The 15,242-nt window shown below is 38.7% G+C and overlaps 1 protein-coding gene across 4 annotated transcripts in view; it reads right to left on the reverse strand.

Annotated features, from left to right (window-relative positions):
* Positions 1-15,242, reverse strand: part of LOC129824433 (YEATS domain-containing protein 2-like) — a 75,829-nt gene that overhangs the window by 33,355 nt on the left and 27,232 nt on the right. For all 4 annotated transcript variants that reach the window (XM_055884084.1, XM_055884082.1, XM_055884083.1 and 1 more), the window contains exons 13-16: positions 15,085-15,179; positions 1,446-1,640; positions 514-751; positions 209-370 (exon numbers count right to left, since the gene is read on the reverse strand). In XM_055884084.1, coding sequence (XP_055740059.1) covers positions 209-370; positions 514-751; positions 1,446-1,640; positions 15,085-15,179 — 690 coding nt within the window. The remainder of the gene's footprint in view (positions 1-208; positions 371-513; positions 752-1,445; positions 1,641-15,084; positions 15,180-15,242) is intronic.

A 15,242-nucleotide genomic window follows, 5' to 3' on the forward strand; every position in this document is an offset into this window, starting at 1 on the left:
GACTGCTATCCTATACAGACATAAACACCTACAAAACCTACATTCATACCCCAAAGAGGTGAAAAACACCATGGCATATTCACTATTCAGTGGGGGTTTGTTTATGTGACAAACTGGATTGGATACAAGGATGGGGTCGGAGAGGAAGAAGAAAATAGGAAATGAAAGGAGAGGAGTTAGTAAGGATAATGAGGTGTGTGTGTGTTACCTGCTGAGTTGGAAGCTCTGAGGATGGCTCCCTGGGGAATGAGCAGCAGCTTGCCCTTCCCTGATGGGTTCTTGCTGTTGGTGGTGAGGTACAGCTTGGTGCCCGGGGGCAGGTTGGCAAGGTTGGCCAGGTTGTTGGCTGGCAGCTGGAGGGTAGCCATCACTGTGGAGAGAGAGAGAGGGGGGAGAGAGTTTGTCTGTCAAGAGTGTTTGTTTGTGTTTACGTGTCTGCATGTCTCAGATAAACAGGCACCTTTTCCCAATGTTTGTATGCGTGTGAACAAACAAAAGTGAAGTGACCCTCACCTCCGCTCTTTCCTGTTCCCCCTGCAGCCCCCGTTGCCTTAGCAACAACCTGCTGACCCACGATGCTACCAGCCGCTCCGCTGACGATGGCCTTGGCGACGCCCTGGGCAACCACCTGCTTCCCGCCGATCACCTTGGAAACGGAGGGGTTACCCTTGGCAACCAGGATCTGTCCGCTGCTGATGGCCACCTGCTTCACCGCTGCCTGGAGGGCGGAGCCTACAGGGATACCCAGAACCTGGAGAGGGGGGAACATTGGAATTATAGTTTTACAGTTCAAAGCCTTTGCTCTCTGATACTGTGCTCACTGGCTGTGAACCATCTCTGTGTGTCAAATCATGTCAAATCATGTCAAATCAAAACGATGTTCATTTTATCAGATGTTAAAGCGGGTGCAGCGAAATTATTATGTTATTTGCGCCTAACAAAGCCGTACAATATCAAACAAGTACATAAACAAAATACATTTTTTTTAATAAATCAATAAATGTCGGAATGAATCCAATTAACAACCCAAATAGCCCTGTAGGAGTAATCGAAATGCAATCTATACGTATCTGCACAGGGTGAATTTGCACTAGACATACTAAAATTGATATGTACAGCAGTAGATATAGAGTGAGCTATTATATTATAAATATGCGGTGAGTATAAACAGTATCATTAAACGCAATGTACAGTAGTAGAAATATTAGAATGAGCTATGTCGAGAATACGGCATTTAAATATACAGTACAAAACCACATGGCAAAATGGATAGAAGTACAGGAAATTAGCTTCCGGACCAGAGTGTGGAATATATGTATGTAAGTGATAGACAGTATGTGAATAGAAAAGGTGTGTATAGCAGTAGTTACATAGGATGAGCCATGACTAGAAGTTCAAGTGTGTGTGTGTGTGTGTGTATGTGTCCGTGTATTTCTGCCTGATACCTTGCTGGGTGGAGCCCCTGCCCCGCTGGCCCCTCCTGTCTGTTTCTGTGGCGACATGGAGATCACGTGGCCTCCCTTCACTGCGACAAATTGCTGCGTTGCTGCGGCGGCAGTCTGCTGGGCTGCCGTTACCGAGGAAACCATCTGCTGCTGATGCTGAGTGGGAACCTCCCCCGGCTCCTGCTTGATAATGACCTGCAGAAGTAGAGAGCGTAGAGAAAGAACATTACCACAAGGACTACCAGTGCTAGAAGCAACAGGTTAAACAATGATTCACACCCCTTGACTTTTTCCACATTTTGTTGTGTTACAGCCTGAATTTCAAATGGATTCACACACAATACCCCATAAAGTCAAAGTGGAATTAGGTTTTTTACAAATTTTTACAAATTAATTCAAAATGAAAAGCTGAAATGTCTTGAGTCAATAAGTATTCATTCCCTTTGTTATGGCAAGCCAAAATAAGTTCAGGAGTACACATTTGCTAAACAAGTCACATAAGTTGCATGGACTCAATAATGCAATAATAGTGTCTAACATGATTTTTGAATGACTACCTCATCTCTGTACGGCACACATACAATTATCTTTAAAGTCCCTCAGTTGAGCAGTGAATTTCAAACACAGATTCAAACCACAAAGACCAGGGAGGTTGTCCAACGCCTCACAAAGAGCACCTATTGGAAGATGGGTAAAAAAAATAAAGCAGACATTGAATATCTCTTTGAGCATGATGAAGTTATTAAATACACTTTGATGGTGTATCAATACACGCTCGCAGTCACTACAAAGATACACGGGTCCTAACTCAGTTGCCGCCGAGGAAGGAAACCGCTCAGGGATTACACCACGAGGCCAATGGTGACTTTAAGACAGATACAGAGTTTAATGACTGTGGATGAATCAAAAACATTGCAGTTAGGGTGGCTACTTTGAAGAATCTAAAATATAAATGTATTTTGATTTGTTTAACACTTTTTTGGTTACTACAGGATTCCATATGTGTTATTTCATAGTTGTGATGTCTTTACTATTATTCTACAATGTAGAAAATAGTAAAAATAAAGAAAAACCCTTGAATGAGTAGGTGTGTCCAAACTTTTGACCGGTACTGTAAATGTACTAAAACTATTGCAAGACCTGAAAATGGTTGTCTAACAATGATCAACAACCAATTTGACAGTTTGAAGCATTTTTTTAAAGAATAAATGGGCAAATGCTGCACAATACAGGTGTGGAAAGCACTTAGAGACTTACCCAGAAAGACTCACAGATGTAATTGCTTTAATATAATATATATTTTTTAACCCACTTTGAATTCAGGCTGTAACAGAACAAAATGTGGAATAAGTCAAGAAGTATTAATAATTTTGGCCCATTCCAAACAGGCAATAAAAAACCAGCAATGCAAAAAAGAGTCAGCACTCACCATTGGTTAGTTAATATAATAAGTCAATATCATTGTTGTGATTAGACATTGGTTTTAATAACAGCGACTGACAGATCACAAAGAACCCTGCTTTAATTTCAGCCCCCCGGCAGAGAAAGAAGGCTTGCTGCTGCCCAGCAGAGAAAGAAGGCTTGCTGCTGCCCAGCAGAGAAAGAAACAGTGCTGTGGGTTGAGGTTTGATGCTGAGTATCACAGCAGCACCGCGTTCCTGCCTACAGTACTGACGGAATTCATCTGCCATGAAATTGTGTTTCATCATCTGTGGAGAGTTTGGGGAGTGGGTTGATTTTATTACAGGGGTTTGACACCATCTCTGTGTTTTTTGGGGGGGTTTACTATCCTTGTGGGGAGCAGAAGTCCTCAAAAGGATAGTAAAACAAGGAACATTCCAACCTGTGGGTCCCCACAAGGAAAAAGGCTATTTTAGGCTTAGGAGGTAGGGATACAATTAGGGTTAGGTTTAAGTTAGGTTAAGGGTATATTTAGAGGTTAGGGAAAATAGGATTTTCAATGGGAATCAATTGATTGGTTCCTACATGGAGAGCAAAAAAAACAGGTGTGTTTAGATATAGAACCTTGCAGTGCAATTCCCTTTTAGAATGATGTCCCAGTTAAATGTCTTGCCAAGTGGCTGCCTACAGCTGCTGAAGATAGCACCCAGAGTGGCACACTATTAATAATACACAGAGCGAGAGCGAGAGTGTTGTTCAAGGGAGGAAGTGTCTACAGGGACAGGAAGTCACTATACCACACAGACTGCTGGGTTGGCTCTGACATAAATCTCCTGGAAGCTCAACACTGTTAGGTCTGGAAGAGTTCTATGAAAAGTACTCATGACAGGTTAATGCTTTGGTTATCAAAGTCAGTCATGGAAGACTCCTGTGTATTCAGGGTTTAAACTTGAAAGGGGCAATCTGCAGTTGAAATAATAACAAAGCATATCTCACCACTTGGGTAAAAAGCTAAGGGGTTGGGGCTGGAGAAATGTAACCACTCTCAAATTCATAGACATGACCAAAGGTATGTGGACACCTGCCTGTCGAACATCTCATTCCAAAATCATGGGAATTAATACAGAGTTGGGCCCCCCTTTGCCGCCTCCACTCTTCTGGGAAGGCTTCCACTAGATGGAACATTGCTGTGGGGACTTGCTTCCATTCAGCCACAAGAGTATTAGTGAGGTCGGGCACTGATGTTGGGCGATTAGGCCTGGCTTGCAGTCTGCCTTCCAATTCATCCCAAAGGTGTTAGATGGGGTTGAGGTCAGGGCTCTGCGCAAGCCAGTAAGCTTTTTCCACACCGATCTCGACAAACATTTCTGTATGGATCTCTTTTTGTTTACAGGGGCTTTGTCATGCTGAAACAGGACAGGGCCTTCCCCAAACTGTTGCTACAAAGTTGGAAGCATAGAATAGTTGCATTGCTGTAGCGTTAAGATTTCCCTTCACTGGAACTAAAAAACAGCCCCAGACCCTTATTCCTCCTCCACCAAACTTTACAGTTGGCACTATGCATTGGGGCAGGTAGCTTTATCCCACTCCAGCCGACGCTTGGCATTGCACATGGTGATCTCAGGCTTGTGTGTGGCTGCTCGGCCATGAAAAACCATTTCATGAAGCTCCTGACAAACAGTTCTTGTGCTAGCGTTGCTTCCAGAGGAAGTTTGGAACTCGGTAGTGTGTTTCAACCGAGGACGGACCATTTTTAAACGCAATGCGCTTCAGCACTTGGCGGTCCCGACCTGCTAGCTTGTGTGGCCTACCACTTCGTGGCTGAGTCATTGTTGCTCCTAGACATTTCCACTTCACAATAACGACACTTACAGTTGACCGGGGCAGCTCTAGCAGTGGAGAAAATTGCCATGTTGAAAGTCATTGAGCTCTTCAGTAAGGCCATTCTACTGTCAATGTTTGTCTATGGAGATTGCATGGCTGCGTGCTCGATTCTATACACCTTTCAGCAACAGGTGCGGCTGAAAGAGGCAAATCCACTCATTTTAAGGGCTGTCCACATACTTTTGTATATATAAGTGTAGCTATGAATGCAAGGACTGACCATCTATGATATCAAAATTATAGCTTTAACCAGGGCTTGACATTCACTTTTTTTTGCCACTTGTCCTTGGGACAAGCATCACAGATTTTTTTACTTGTCCAAAAGCTCAAGTCACAAGTCCAAAAAAAAAAAAAAAAGGGTCTGTAACGCCAATATTAGGAAGGTGTTCCTAATGTTTGGTATACTCAGTGGATATACCCATTCATTCTTGAAGAAAATAACTTCTAAATGCCTTAGTTCAACTGTCATAACCCAAAATATAACCTCATTTTACTCCAATGTTTGTAAACAATGTCAATGTAAACAAATACTGTATAGCCTAAAAACATGGTTAGTTAAAATAAAATAAAAATCGGACGAGAACAATATAGATATAATCACACAAAAATCACCATGAAACCATTACCGCGATCAGAATTCGATCAGAGAGGCCAACATTGGAATAATATTAAAATCTATTTTTCCTGTACATAAATAAAAAAACCTACATGTAATAAAAGTGTAGGTGATATGCATATTGGCTATAGCCTCATGTCGAAACCGATGCCGACAGGAGGGAGGTGCCAGAAAACGTAGACAAACTTTACTGAGACTTTTAAATAACTAAATGTAGACTTAACGCCAGTCGTGACTGACAAACAAAATGAGACCATTTAACCATAAACGTATTTGTTTACAACCTAGCCATTTTATGTCATTTTATGATGCATGTCTTTCCTTGTTTCAAAGTAGCCTAGCTAAAATATGACCATAGAAATGTTGAGGGAATTATTTTCTAAACACTTAATATGACATTGAAACTGGCATTTTTCACATTCTATTGGTTTACAAATCAATGTTATTTTATTGTCCAGCAGCCAAAGTCATAATCCTAGTCATATTAGTAACCGTGCTAGTTGATGATAATCCTAGTCATATTAGTAACCCTGCTAGTTGATGATAATCCTAGTCATATTAGCAACCCTGCTAGTTGATGATAATCCTAGTCATATTAGCAACCCTGCTAGTTGATGATAATCCTAGTCATATTAGTAACCCTGCTAGTTGATGATAATCCTAGTCATATCAGTAACTCTGCTAGTTGATGATAATCCTAGTAATATTAGTAACCCTACTAGTTGATGATAATCCTAGTCATATTAGTAACCCTGCTAGTTGATGATAATACTAGTCAGATTAGTAACCCTGCTAGTTGATGATAATCCTAGTCATAATAGTAACCCTACTAGTTGATGAAAATCCTAGTCATATTAGCAACCCTGCTAGTTGATGATAATCCGAATCATATTAGTAACCCTGCTAGTTGATGATAATCCTAGTCATAATAGCAACACTGCTAGTTGATGATAATCCTAGTCATATTAGCAACCCTGCTAGTTGATGATAATCCTAGTCATATTAACAACCCTGCTAGTTGATGATAATCCTAGTCATATTAGTAACCCTGCTAGTTGATGATAATCCTAGTCATATTAGCAACCCTGCTAGTTGATGAAAATCCGAATCATATTAGTAACCCTGCTAGTTGATGATAATCCTAGTCATATTAGTAACCAACCCATGCTAGTTGATGATAATCCTAGTCATATTAGTAACCCTGCTAGTTGATGATAATCCTAGTCATATTAGTAACCCTGCTAGTTGATGATAATCCTAGTCATATCAGTAACCCTGCTAGTGGATGATAATCCTAGTCATATTAGTAACCCTGCTAGTTGATGATAATCCTAGTCATATTAGCAACCCTGCTAGTTGATGATAATCCTAGTCATATTAGCAACCCTGCTAGTTGATGATAATCCTAGTCATATTAGCAACACTGCTAGTTGATGATAATCCTAGTCATATTAGCCACCCTGCTAGTTGATGATAATCCTAGTCATATTAGTAACCCTGCTAGTTGATGATAATCCTAGTCATATTAGTAACCCTGCTAGTTGATGATAATCCTAGTCATATCAGTAACTCTGCTAGTTGATGATAATCCTAGTAATATTAGTAACCCTACTAGTTGATGATAATCCTAGTCATATTAGTAACCCTGCTAGTTGATGATAATACTAGTCAGATTAGTAACCCTGCTAGTTGATGATAATCCTAGTCATAATAGTAACCCTACTAGTTGATGAAAATCCTAGTCATATTAGCAACCCTGCTAGTTGATGATAATCCGAATCATATTAGTAACCCTGCTAGTTGATGATAATCCTAGTCATAATAGCAACACTGCTAGTTGATGATAATCCTAGTCATATTAGCAACCCTGCTAGTTGATGATAATCCTAGTCATATTAACAACCCTGCTAGTTGATGATAATCCTAGTCATATTAGTAACCCTGCTAGTTGATGATAATCCTAGTCATATTAGCAACCCTGCTAGTTGATGAAAATCCGAATCATATTAGTAACCCTGCTAGTTGATGATAATCCTAGTCATATTAGTAACCAACCCATGCTAGTTGATGATAATCCTAGTCATATTAGTAACCCTGCTAGTTGATGATAATCCTAGTCATATTAGTAACCCTGCTAGTTGATGATAATCCTAGTCATATCAGTAACCCTGCTAGTGGATGATAATCCTAGTCATATTAGTAACCCTGCTAGTTGATGATAATCCTAGTCATATTAGCAACCCTGCTAGTTGATGATAATCCTAGTCATATTAGCAACCCTGCTAGTTGATGATAATCCTAGTCATATTAGCAACACTGCTAGTTGATGATAATCCTAGTCATATTAGCCACCCTGCTAGTTGATGATAATCCTAGTCATATTAGTAACCCTGCTAGTTGATGATAATCCTAGTCATATTAGTAACCCTGCTAGTTGATGATAATCCTAGTCATATCAGTAACCCTGCTAGTGGATGATAATCCTAGTCATATTAGTAACCCTGCTAGTTGATGATAATCCTAGTCATATTAGCAACCCTGCTAGTTGATGATAATCCTAGTCATATTAGCAACCCTGCTAGTTGATGATAATCCTAGTCATATTAGCAACACTGCTAGTTGATGATAATCCTAGTCATATTAGCCACCCTGCTAGTTGATGATAATCCTAGTCATATTAGTAACCCTGCTAGTTGATGATAATCCTAGTCATATTAGCAACCCTGCTAGTTGATGATAATCCTAGTCATTTTAGCAACCCTGCTAGTTGATGATAATCCCAGTCATATTAGTAACCCTGCTAGTTGATGATAATCCTAGTCATATTAGTAACCCTGCTAGTTGATGATAATCCTAGTCATATTAGTAACCCTGCTAGTTAATGATAATCCTAGTCATATTAGTAACCCTGCTAATAGATGATAATCCTAGTCATATTAGTAACCCTGCTAGTTGATGATAATCCTAGTCATATTAGTAACCCTGCTAGTTGATGATAATCCTAGTCATATTAGTAACCCTGCTAGTTGATGATAATCCTAGTCATATTAGCAACCCTGCTAGTTGATGATAATCCTAGTCATATTAGTAACCCTGCTAGTTGATGATAATCCTAGTCATATTAGCAACCTTGCTAGTTGATGATAATCCTCGTCATATTAGCAACCCTGCTAGTTGATGATAATCCTAGTCATATTAGTAACCCTGCTAGTTGATGATAATCCTAGTCATATTAGTAACCCTGCTAGTTGATGATAATCCTAGTCATATCAGTAACCCTGCTAGTGGATGATAATCCTAGTCATATTAGTAACCCTGCTAGTTGATGATAATCCTAGTCATATTAGCAACCCTGCTAGTTGATGATAATCCTAGTCATATTAGCAACCCTGCTAGTTGATGATAATCCTAGTCATATTAGCAACACTGCTAGTTGATGATAATCCTAGTCATATTAGCCACCCTGCTAGTTGATGATAATCCTAGTCATATTAGTAACCCTGCTAGTTGATGATAATCCTAGTCATATTAGCAACCCTGCTAGTTGATGATAATCCTAGTCATATTAGCAACCCTGCTAGTTGATGATAATCCCAGTCATATTAGTAACCCTGCTAGTTGATGATAATCCTAGTCATATTAGTAACCCTGCTAGTTGATGATAATCCTAGTCATATTAGTAACCCTGCTAGTTAATGATAATCCTAGTCATATTAGTAAACCTGCTAATAGATGATAATCCTAGTCATATTAGTAACCCTGCTAGTTGATGATAATCCTAGTCATATTAGTAACCCTGCTAGTTGATGATAATCCTAGTCATATTAGTAACCCTGCTAGTTGATGATAATCCTAGTCATATTAGCAACCCTGCTAGTTGATGATAATCCTAGTCATATTAGTAACCCTGCTAGTTGATGATAATCCTAGTCATATTAGCAACCCTGCTAGTTGATGATAATCCTAGTCATATTAGCAACCCTGCTAGTTGATGATAATCCTAGTCATAATAGTAACCCTGCTAGTTGATGATAATCCTAGTCATAATAGTAACCCTGCTAGTTGATGATAATCCTAGTCATATTAGCAACCCTGCTAGTTGATGATAATCCTAGTCATATTAGCAACCCTGCTAGTTGATGATAATCATAGTCATATTAGTAACCCTGCTAGTTGATGATAATCCTAGTCATATTAGTAACCCATGTTAGTTGATGATAATCCTAGTCATATTAGTAACCCATGTTAGTTGATGATAATCCTAGTCATATTAGCAACCCTGCTAGTTGATGATAATCCTAGTCATATTAGCCACCCTGCTAGTTGATGATAATCCTAGTCATATTAGTAACCCTGCTAGTTGATGATAATCCTAGTCATATTAGTAACCATGCTAGTTGATGATAATCCTAGTCATATTAGTAACCCTGCTAGTTGATGATAATCCTAGTCATATTAGTAACCGTGCTAGTTGATGATAATCCGAATCATATTAGTAACCCTGCTAGTTGATGATAATCCTAGTCATATTAGTAACCCTGTTAGTTGATGATAATCCTAGTCATAATAGTAACCCTGCTAGTTGATGATAATCCTAGTCATAATAGTAACCCTGCTAGTTGATGATAATCCTAGTCATATTAGCAACCCTGCTAGTTGATGATAATCCTAGTCATATTAGCAACCCTGCTAGTTGATGATAATCATAGTCATATTAGTAACCCTGCTAGTTGATGATAATCCTAGTCATATTAGTAACCCATGTTAGTTGATGATAATCCTAGTCATATTAGTAACCCATGTTAGTTGATGATAATCCTAGTCATATTAGCAACCCTGCTAGTTGATGATAATCCTAGTCATATTAGCCACCCTGCTAGTTGATGATAATCCTAGTCATATTAGTAACCCTGCTAGTTGATGATAATCCTAGTCATATTAGTAACCATGCTAGTTGATGATAATCCTAGTCATATTAGTAACCCTGCTAGTTGATGATAATCCTAGTCATATTAGTAACCGTGCTAGTTGATGATAATCCGAATCATATTAGTAACCCTGCTAGTTGATGATAATCCTAGTCATATTAGTAACCCTGTTAGTTGATGATAATCCAAATCATATTAGTAACCCTGCTAGTTGATGATAATCCTAGTCATATTAGTAACCCTGTTAGTTGATGATAATCCGAATCATATTAGCAACCCTGCTAGTTGATGATAATCCTAGTCATATTAGCAACCCTGCTAGTTGATGATAATCCTAGTCATATTAGTAACCTGTGCTAGTTGATGATAATCCTAGTCATATTAGTAACCCATGTTAGTTGATGATAATCCTAGTCATATTAGTAACCCATGGTAGTTGATGATAATCCTAGTCATAATAGTAACCGTGCTAGTTGATGATAATCCTAGTCATATTAGTAACCCTGCTAGTTGATGATAATCCTAGTCATATTAGTAACCCTGCTAGTTGATGATAATCCTAGTCATATTAGCAACCCTGCTAGTTGATGATAATCCTAGTCATATTAGTAACCTATGCTAGTTGATGATAATCCTAGTCATATTAGCCACCCTGCTAGTTGATGATAATCCTAGTCATATTAGTAACCCTGCTAGTTGATGATAATCCTAGTCATATTAGTAACCCTGCTAGTTGATGATAATCCTAGTCATATTAGTAACCATGCTAGTTGATGATAATCCTAGTCATATTAGTAACCCTGCTAGTTGATGATAATCCTAGTCATATTAGTAACCCTGCTAGTTGATGATAATCCGAATCATATTAGTAACCCTGCTAGTTGATGATAATCCTAGTCATATTAGTAACCCTGTTAGTTGATGATAATCCTAGTCATATTAGTAACCCTGCTAGTTGATGATAATACTAGTCAGATTAGTAACCCTGCTAGTTGATGATAATCCGAATCATATTAGCAACCCTGCTAGTTGATGATAATCCTAGTCATATTAGCAACCCTGCTAGTTGATGATAATCCTAGTCATATTAGTAACCTGTGCTAGTTGATGATAATCCTAGTCATATTAGCAACCCATGTTAGTTGATGATAATCCTAGTCATATTAGTAACCCTGCTAGTTGATGATAATCCTAGTCATATTAGTAACCCATGTTAGTTGATGATAATCCTAGTCATATTAGTAACCCATGGTAGTTGATGATAATCCTAGTCATAATAGTAACCGTGCTAGTTGATGATAATCCTAGTCATATTAGTAACCCTGCTAGTTGATGATAATCCTAGTCATATTAGTAACCCTGCTAGTTGATGATAATCCTAGTCATATTAGCAACCCTGCTAGTTGATGATAATCCTAGTCATATTAGCAACCCTGCTAGTTGATGATAATCTTAGTCATATTAGTAACCCTGCTAATAGATGATAATCCTAGTCATATTAGTAACCCTGCTAGTTGATGATAATCCTAGTCATATTAGCAACCCTGCTAGTTGATGATAATCCTAGTCATAATAGTAACCCTGCTAGTTGATGATAATCCTAGTCATATTAGCAACCCTGCTAGTTGATGATAATCCTAGTCATATTAGTAACCCTGCGAATAGATGATAATCCTAGTCATATTAGTAACCCTGCTAGTTGATGATAATCCTAGTCATATTAGTAACCCTGCTAGTTTATGATAATCCTAGTCATATTAGTAACCCTACTAGTTGATGATAATCCTAGTCATATTATTAACCCTGCTAGTTGATGATAATCCTAGTCATATTATTAACCCTGCTAGTTGATGATAATCCTAGTCATATTAGCAACCCTGCTAGTTGATGATAATCCTAGTCATATTAGCAACCCTGCTAGTTGATGATAATCCTAGTCATATTAGCAACCCTGCTAGTTGATGATAATCTTAGTCATATTAGTAACCCTGCTAATAGATGATAATCCTAGTCATATTAGTAACCCTGCTAGTTGATGATAATCCTAGTCATATTAGCAACCCTGCTAGTTGATGATAATCCTAGTCATAATAGTAACCCTGCTAGTTGATGATAATCCTAGTCATATTAGCAACCATGCTAGTTGATGATAATCCTAGTCATATTAGTAACCCTGCGAATAGATGATAATCCTAGTCATATTAGTAACCCTGCTAGTTGATGATAATCCTAGTCATATTAGTAACCCTGCTAGTTGATGATAATCCTAGTCATATTAGTAACCCTACTAGTTGATGATAATCCTAGTCATATTATTAACCCTGCTAGTTGATGATAATCCTAGTCATATTAGTAACCCTGCTAGTTGATGATAATCCTAGTCATATTAGTAACCCTACTAGTTGATGATAATCCTAGTCATATTATTAACCCTGCTAGTTGATGATAATCCTAGTCATATTAGTAATCCATGTTAGTTGATGCATCTTTCTTAATTTCTGTGACATGAAACCGCTCCAGCATACTCTGCGCTTTGAGAATGTTTTTCCCCACTAATTGCATTTGGGAACATTTGTGCACATTCTTAAGCTTATAATTGTTGTACGAATTCATATATTTTCCCGCCATAATTACACCAACAATCACAAATGACGGAGGAGCTTGCTTTGTAATGTTCATAATACAATAAATGTATTACTAGTAAGAAGTTGTGGTATATTACTCAATTCAATTTATTTTTGTGACCCAAGTCTTTTAACCAGTGTATGTTAAAATAAATGATTTACATACAATAGTAAAAAGTGAAACAGATAAACAGTTCTACAACTGAACATCAAGAATCAGTGCCTGCCCTGCCACAAAATGCTGAGTGATACGACTTATTTATTATTATTAGTTCAGGGCTCTAATGCAAAAAAATATTTGACAAGGACTACATACTGTTAGTTGATATTCATGAGCATACAAATAAATTCAGGAGTACAATTAAATTGTAAAAGTATAAAATCGTGTGTATAAATGGTTTTTGGAGTGTTCCATGCTCAATGAATCAGAACGTACCCCCAAATATTTGAGTCATTAGATGAGACAAAAATGTACAGCTGCCCCTTTAAGGGGCGGGCCATTACGGTGATAAAGGCACTCAGTAGCTGTGTTCGAATACCCATACTAACATATTGTATTCTACATACTTAATGAGTATATACTACATACTATTAGTTCATTTTAGTATACTGTAAATTAATAGTATTCTTCAGTTGAGCGTACTAGCTCTTCACCTGTCTACCGGAAGTTGATGCTGTTGCTATGTTAATCTCTTGCTAGCGTAACAAATTACTAGTTAGACATTTTACGACTTTGGGTGTGTTCTTAAATTCAATCTGGAGTGCCAGAGTGCACTCGTAAATTCAAAGCGTTGTCAGTGGTCCGTTTGTAAATTCAAAGCGTTGTCAGTGGTCCGTTTGTAAATTCAGAGCGTTGTCAGTGGTCCGTTTGCAAATTCAGAGCGTTGTCAGTGGTCCGTTTGTAAATTGAGAGCGTTGTCAGTGGTCCGTTTGCAAATTCAGAGCGTTGTCAGTGGTCCGTTTGTAAATTCAGAGCGTTGTTAGATGGTCCGTTTGTAAATTCAGAGCGTTGTCAGTGGTCCGTTTGTAAATTCAGAGCATTGTCAGTGGTCCGTTTGTAAATTCAGAGCGTTGTCAGATGATCCGTTTGTAAATTCAGAGCGTTGTCAGTGGTCCGTTTGTAAATTCAGAGCGTGTAGTTCTCGGAGTCACACTGGACGCTCGGGCCGAGGAGTAGGGTTGATATGAGAGTTCTGACCTTACAACGGCATTCAAGCACCCAAGCTAATGTCGGCTAGCTTGCTAGACACAAATGAGACCACTGTGACCATTTTACTCGCCCTAGCAGAGCTGGTTAGGCTGTTTTCATGTTATCTAGAGCGTTGGTGACTAACTGTTCTGCTGGCAACAATTTAATGACGCTTTTTGCAGACGTTTACTGACACCGGCCATATTCAAAGGGTGTTGAGCACTCGTAAATTCATTATTCTCTGCTCTGGTCCAGTCAGACGAGAGTGCTCTGAAATCAGAGTAGATAGCCAGAGCGAATTTACGAAAGCACCCATTGAGAACGCACAACGACTATACCATTTAGCTAAGCTAAGAATGACGGGAATAACCAAGTCAATAAACGTTGGGTCGTTAGTTAGATAGCCTATAGTTAATATACTGGCAAGTTTGATATATAAGTAGCCAACTAACGTTAGGTAGCTAGCTAACATACCGGTACATACTGCTGTAATAATATGCTATGTTGTTCGTAAGGACAGCGTAGTTAACACATTGTCAACCAACATATGGTGTAAGGTAACTTATTTGAAAAGTCATTACTTTATTACATTGTTCAACATTTGTCATAATTAGTTAAAGCAATGAATTTCTATCCGCTCTCGTACTTTGGCTGCATATTTCCGCCGAATCTGAAATCGAGGTGAAGCCACGCCCATTTCCTGAAGAAATGCATATGGGCCCTAAAGTACGGAAATAGTGTCCTCTGCGCGTATACTTCATATTTTGGCGCATTTAGTAGGACATCCGGGAACTTTTGGCATTCTAACTATATCCTTACTATGACCAATAAGCATACTATATACTCAATTCACGTCACAAATTGCACAGTTAGTATGAGTATTCGATGCTTTTGGGAAATCGGGCCCTGGATAATAAAATGTTTTGCTGAATATTTTACCGTGGTGACACGGCCATTGACATTTGAGCGATCTCTATGTCAGCTCTGTGTAACTCACCTTGACCCCTGAGGACAGGAAGCTGCCTGTGTGAACCTTGGGGGCCGGAGAGCGAGTCCCCTGGGCCGCAACCGACTGCTTGGCTGTGGGACTTCCTGTAAGACAGAGACCATCAATCAATTATCAAAATGTATTTTGGTCACTGCCTGAAACTGGGT

The sequence above is a fragment of the Salvelinus fontinalis genome, chromosome 26 (genome assembly GCF_029448725.1).
Source record: "Salvelinus fontinalis isolate EN_2023a chromosome 26, ASM2944872v1, whole genome shotgun sequence".
Lineage (NCBI taxonomy): Eukaryota > Metazoa > Chordata > Actinopteri > Salmoniformes > Salmonidae > Salvelinus > Salvelinus fontinalis.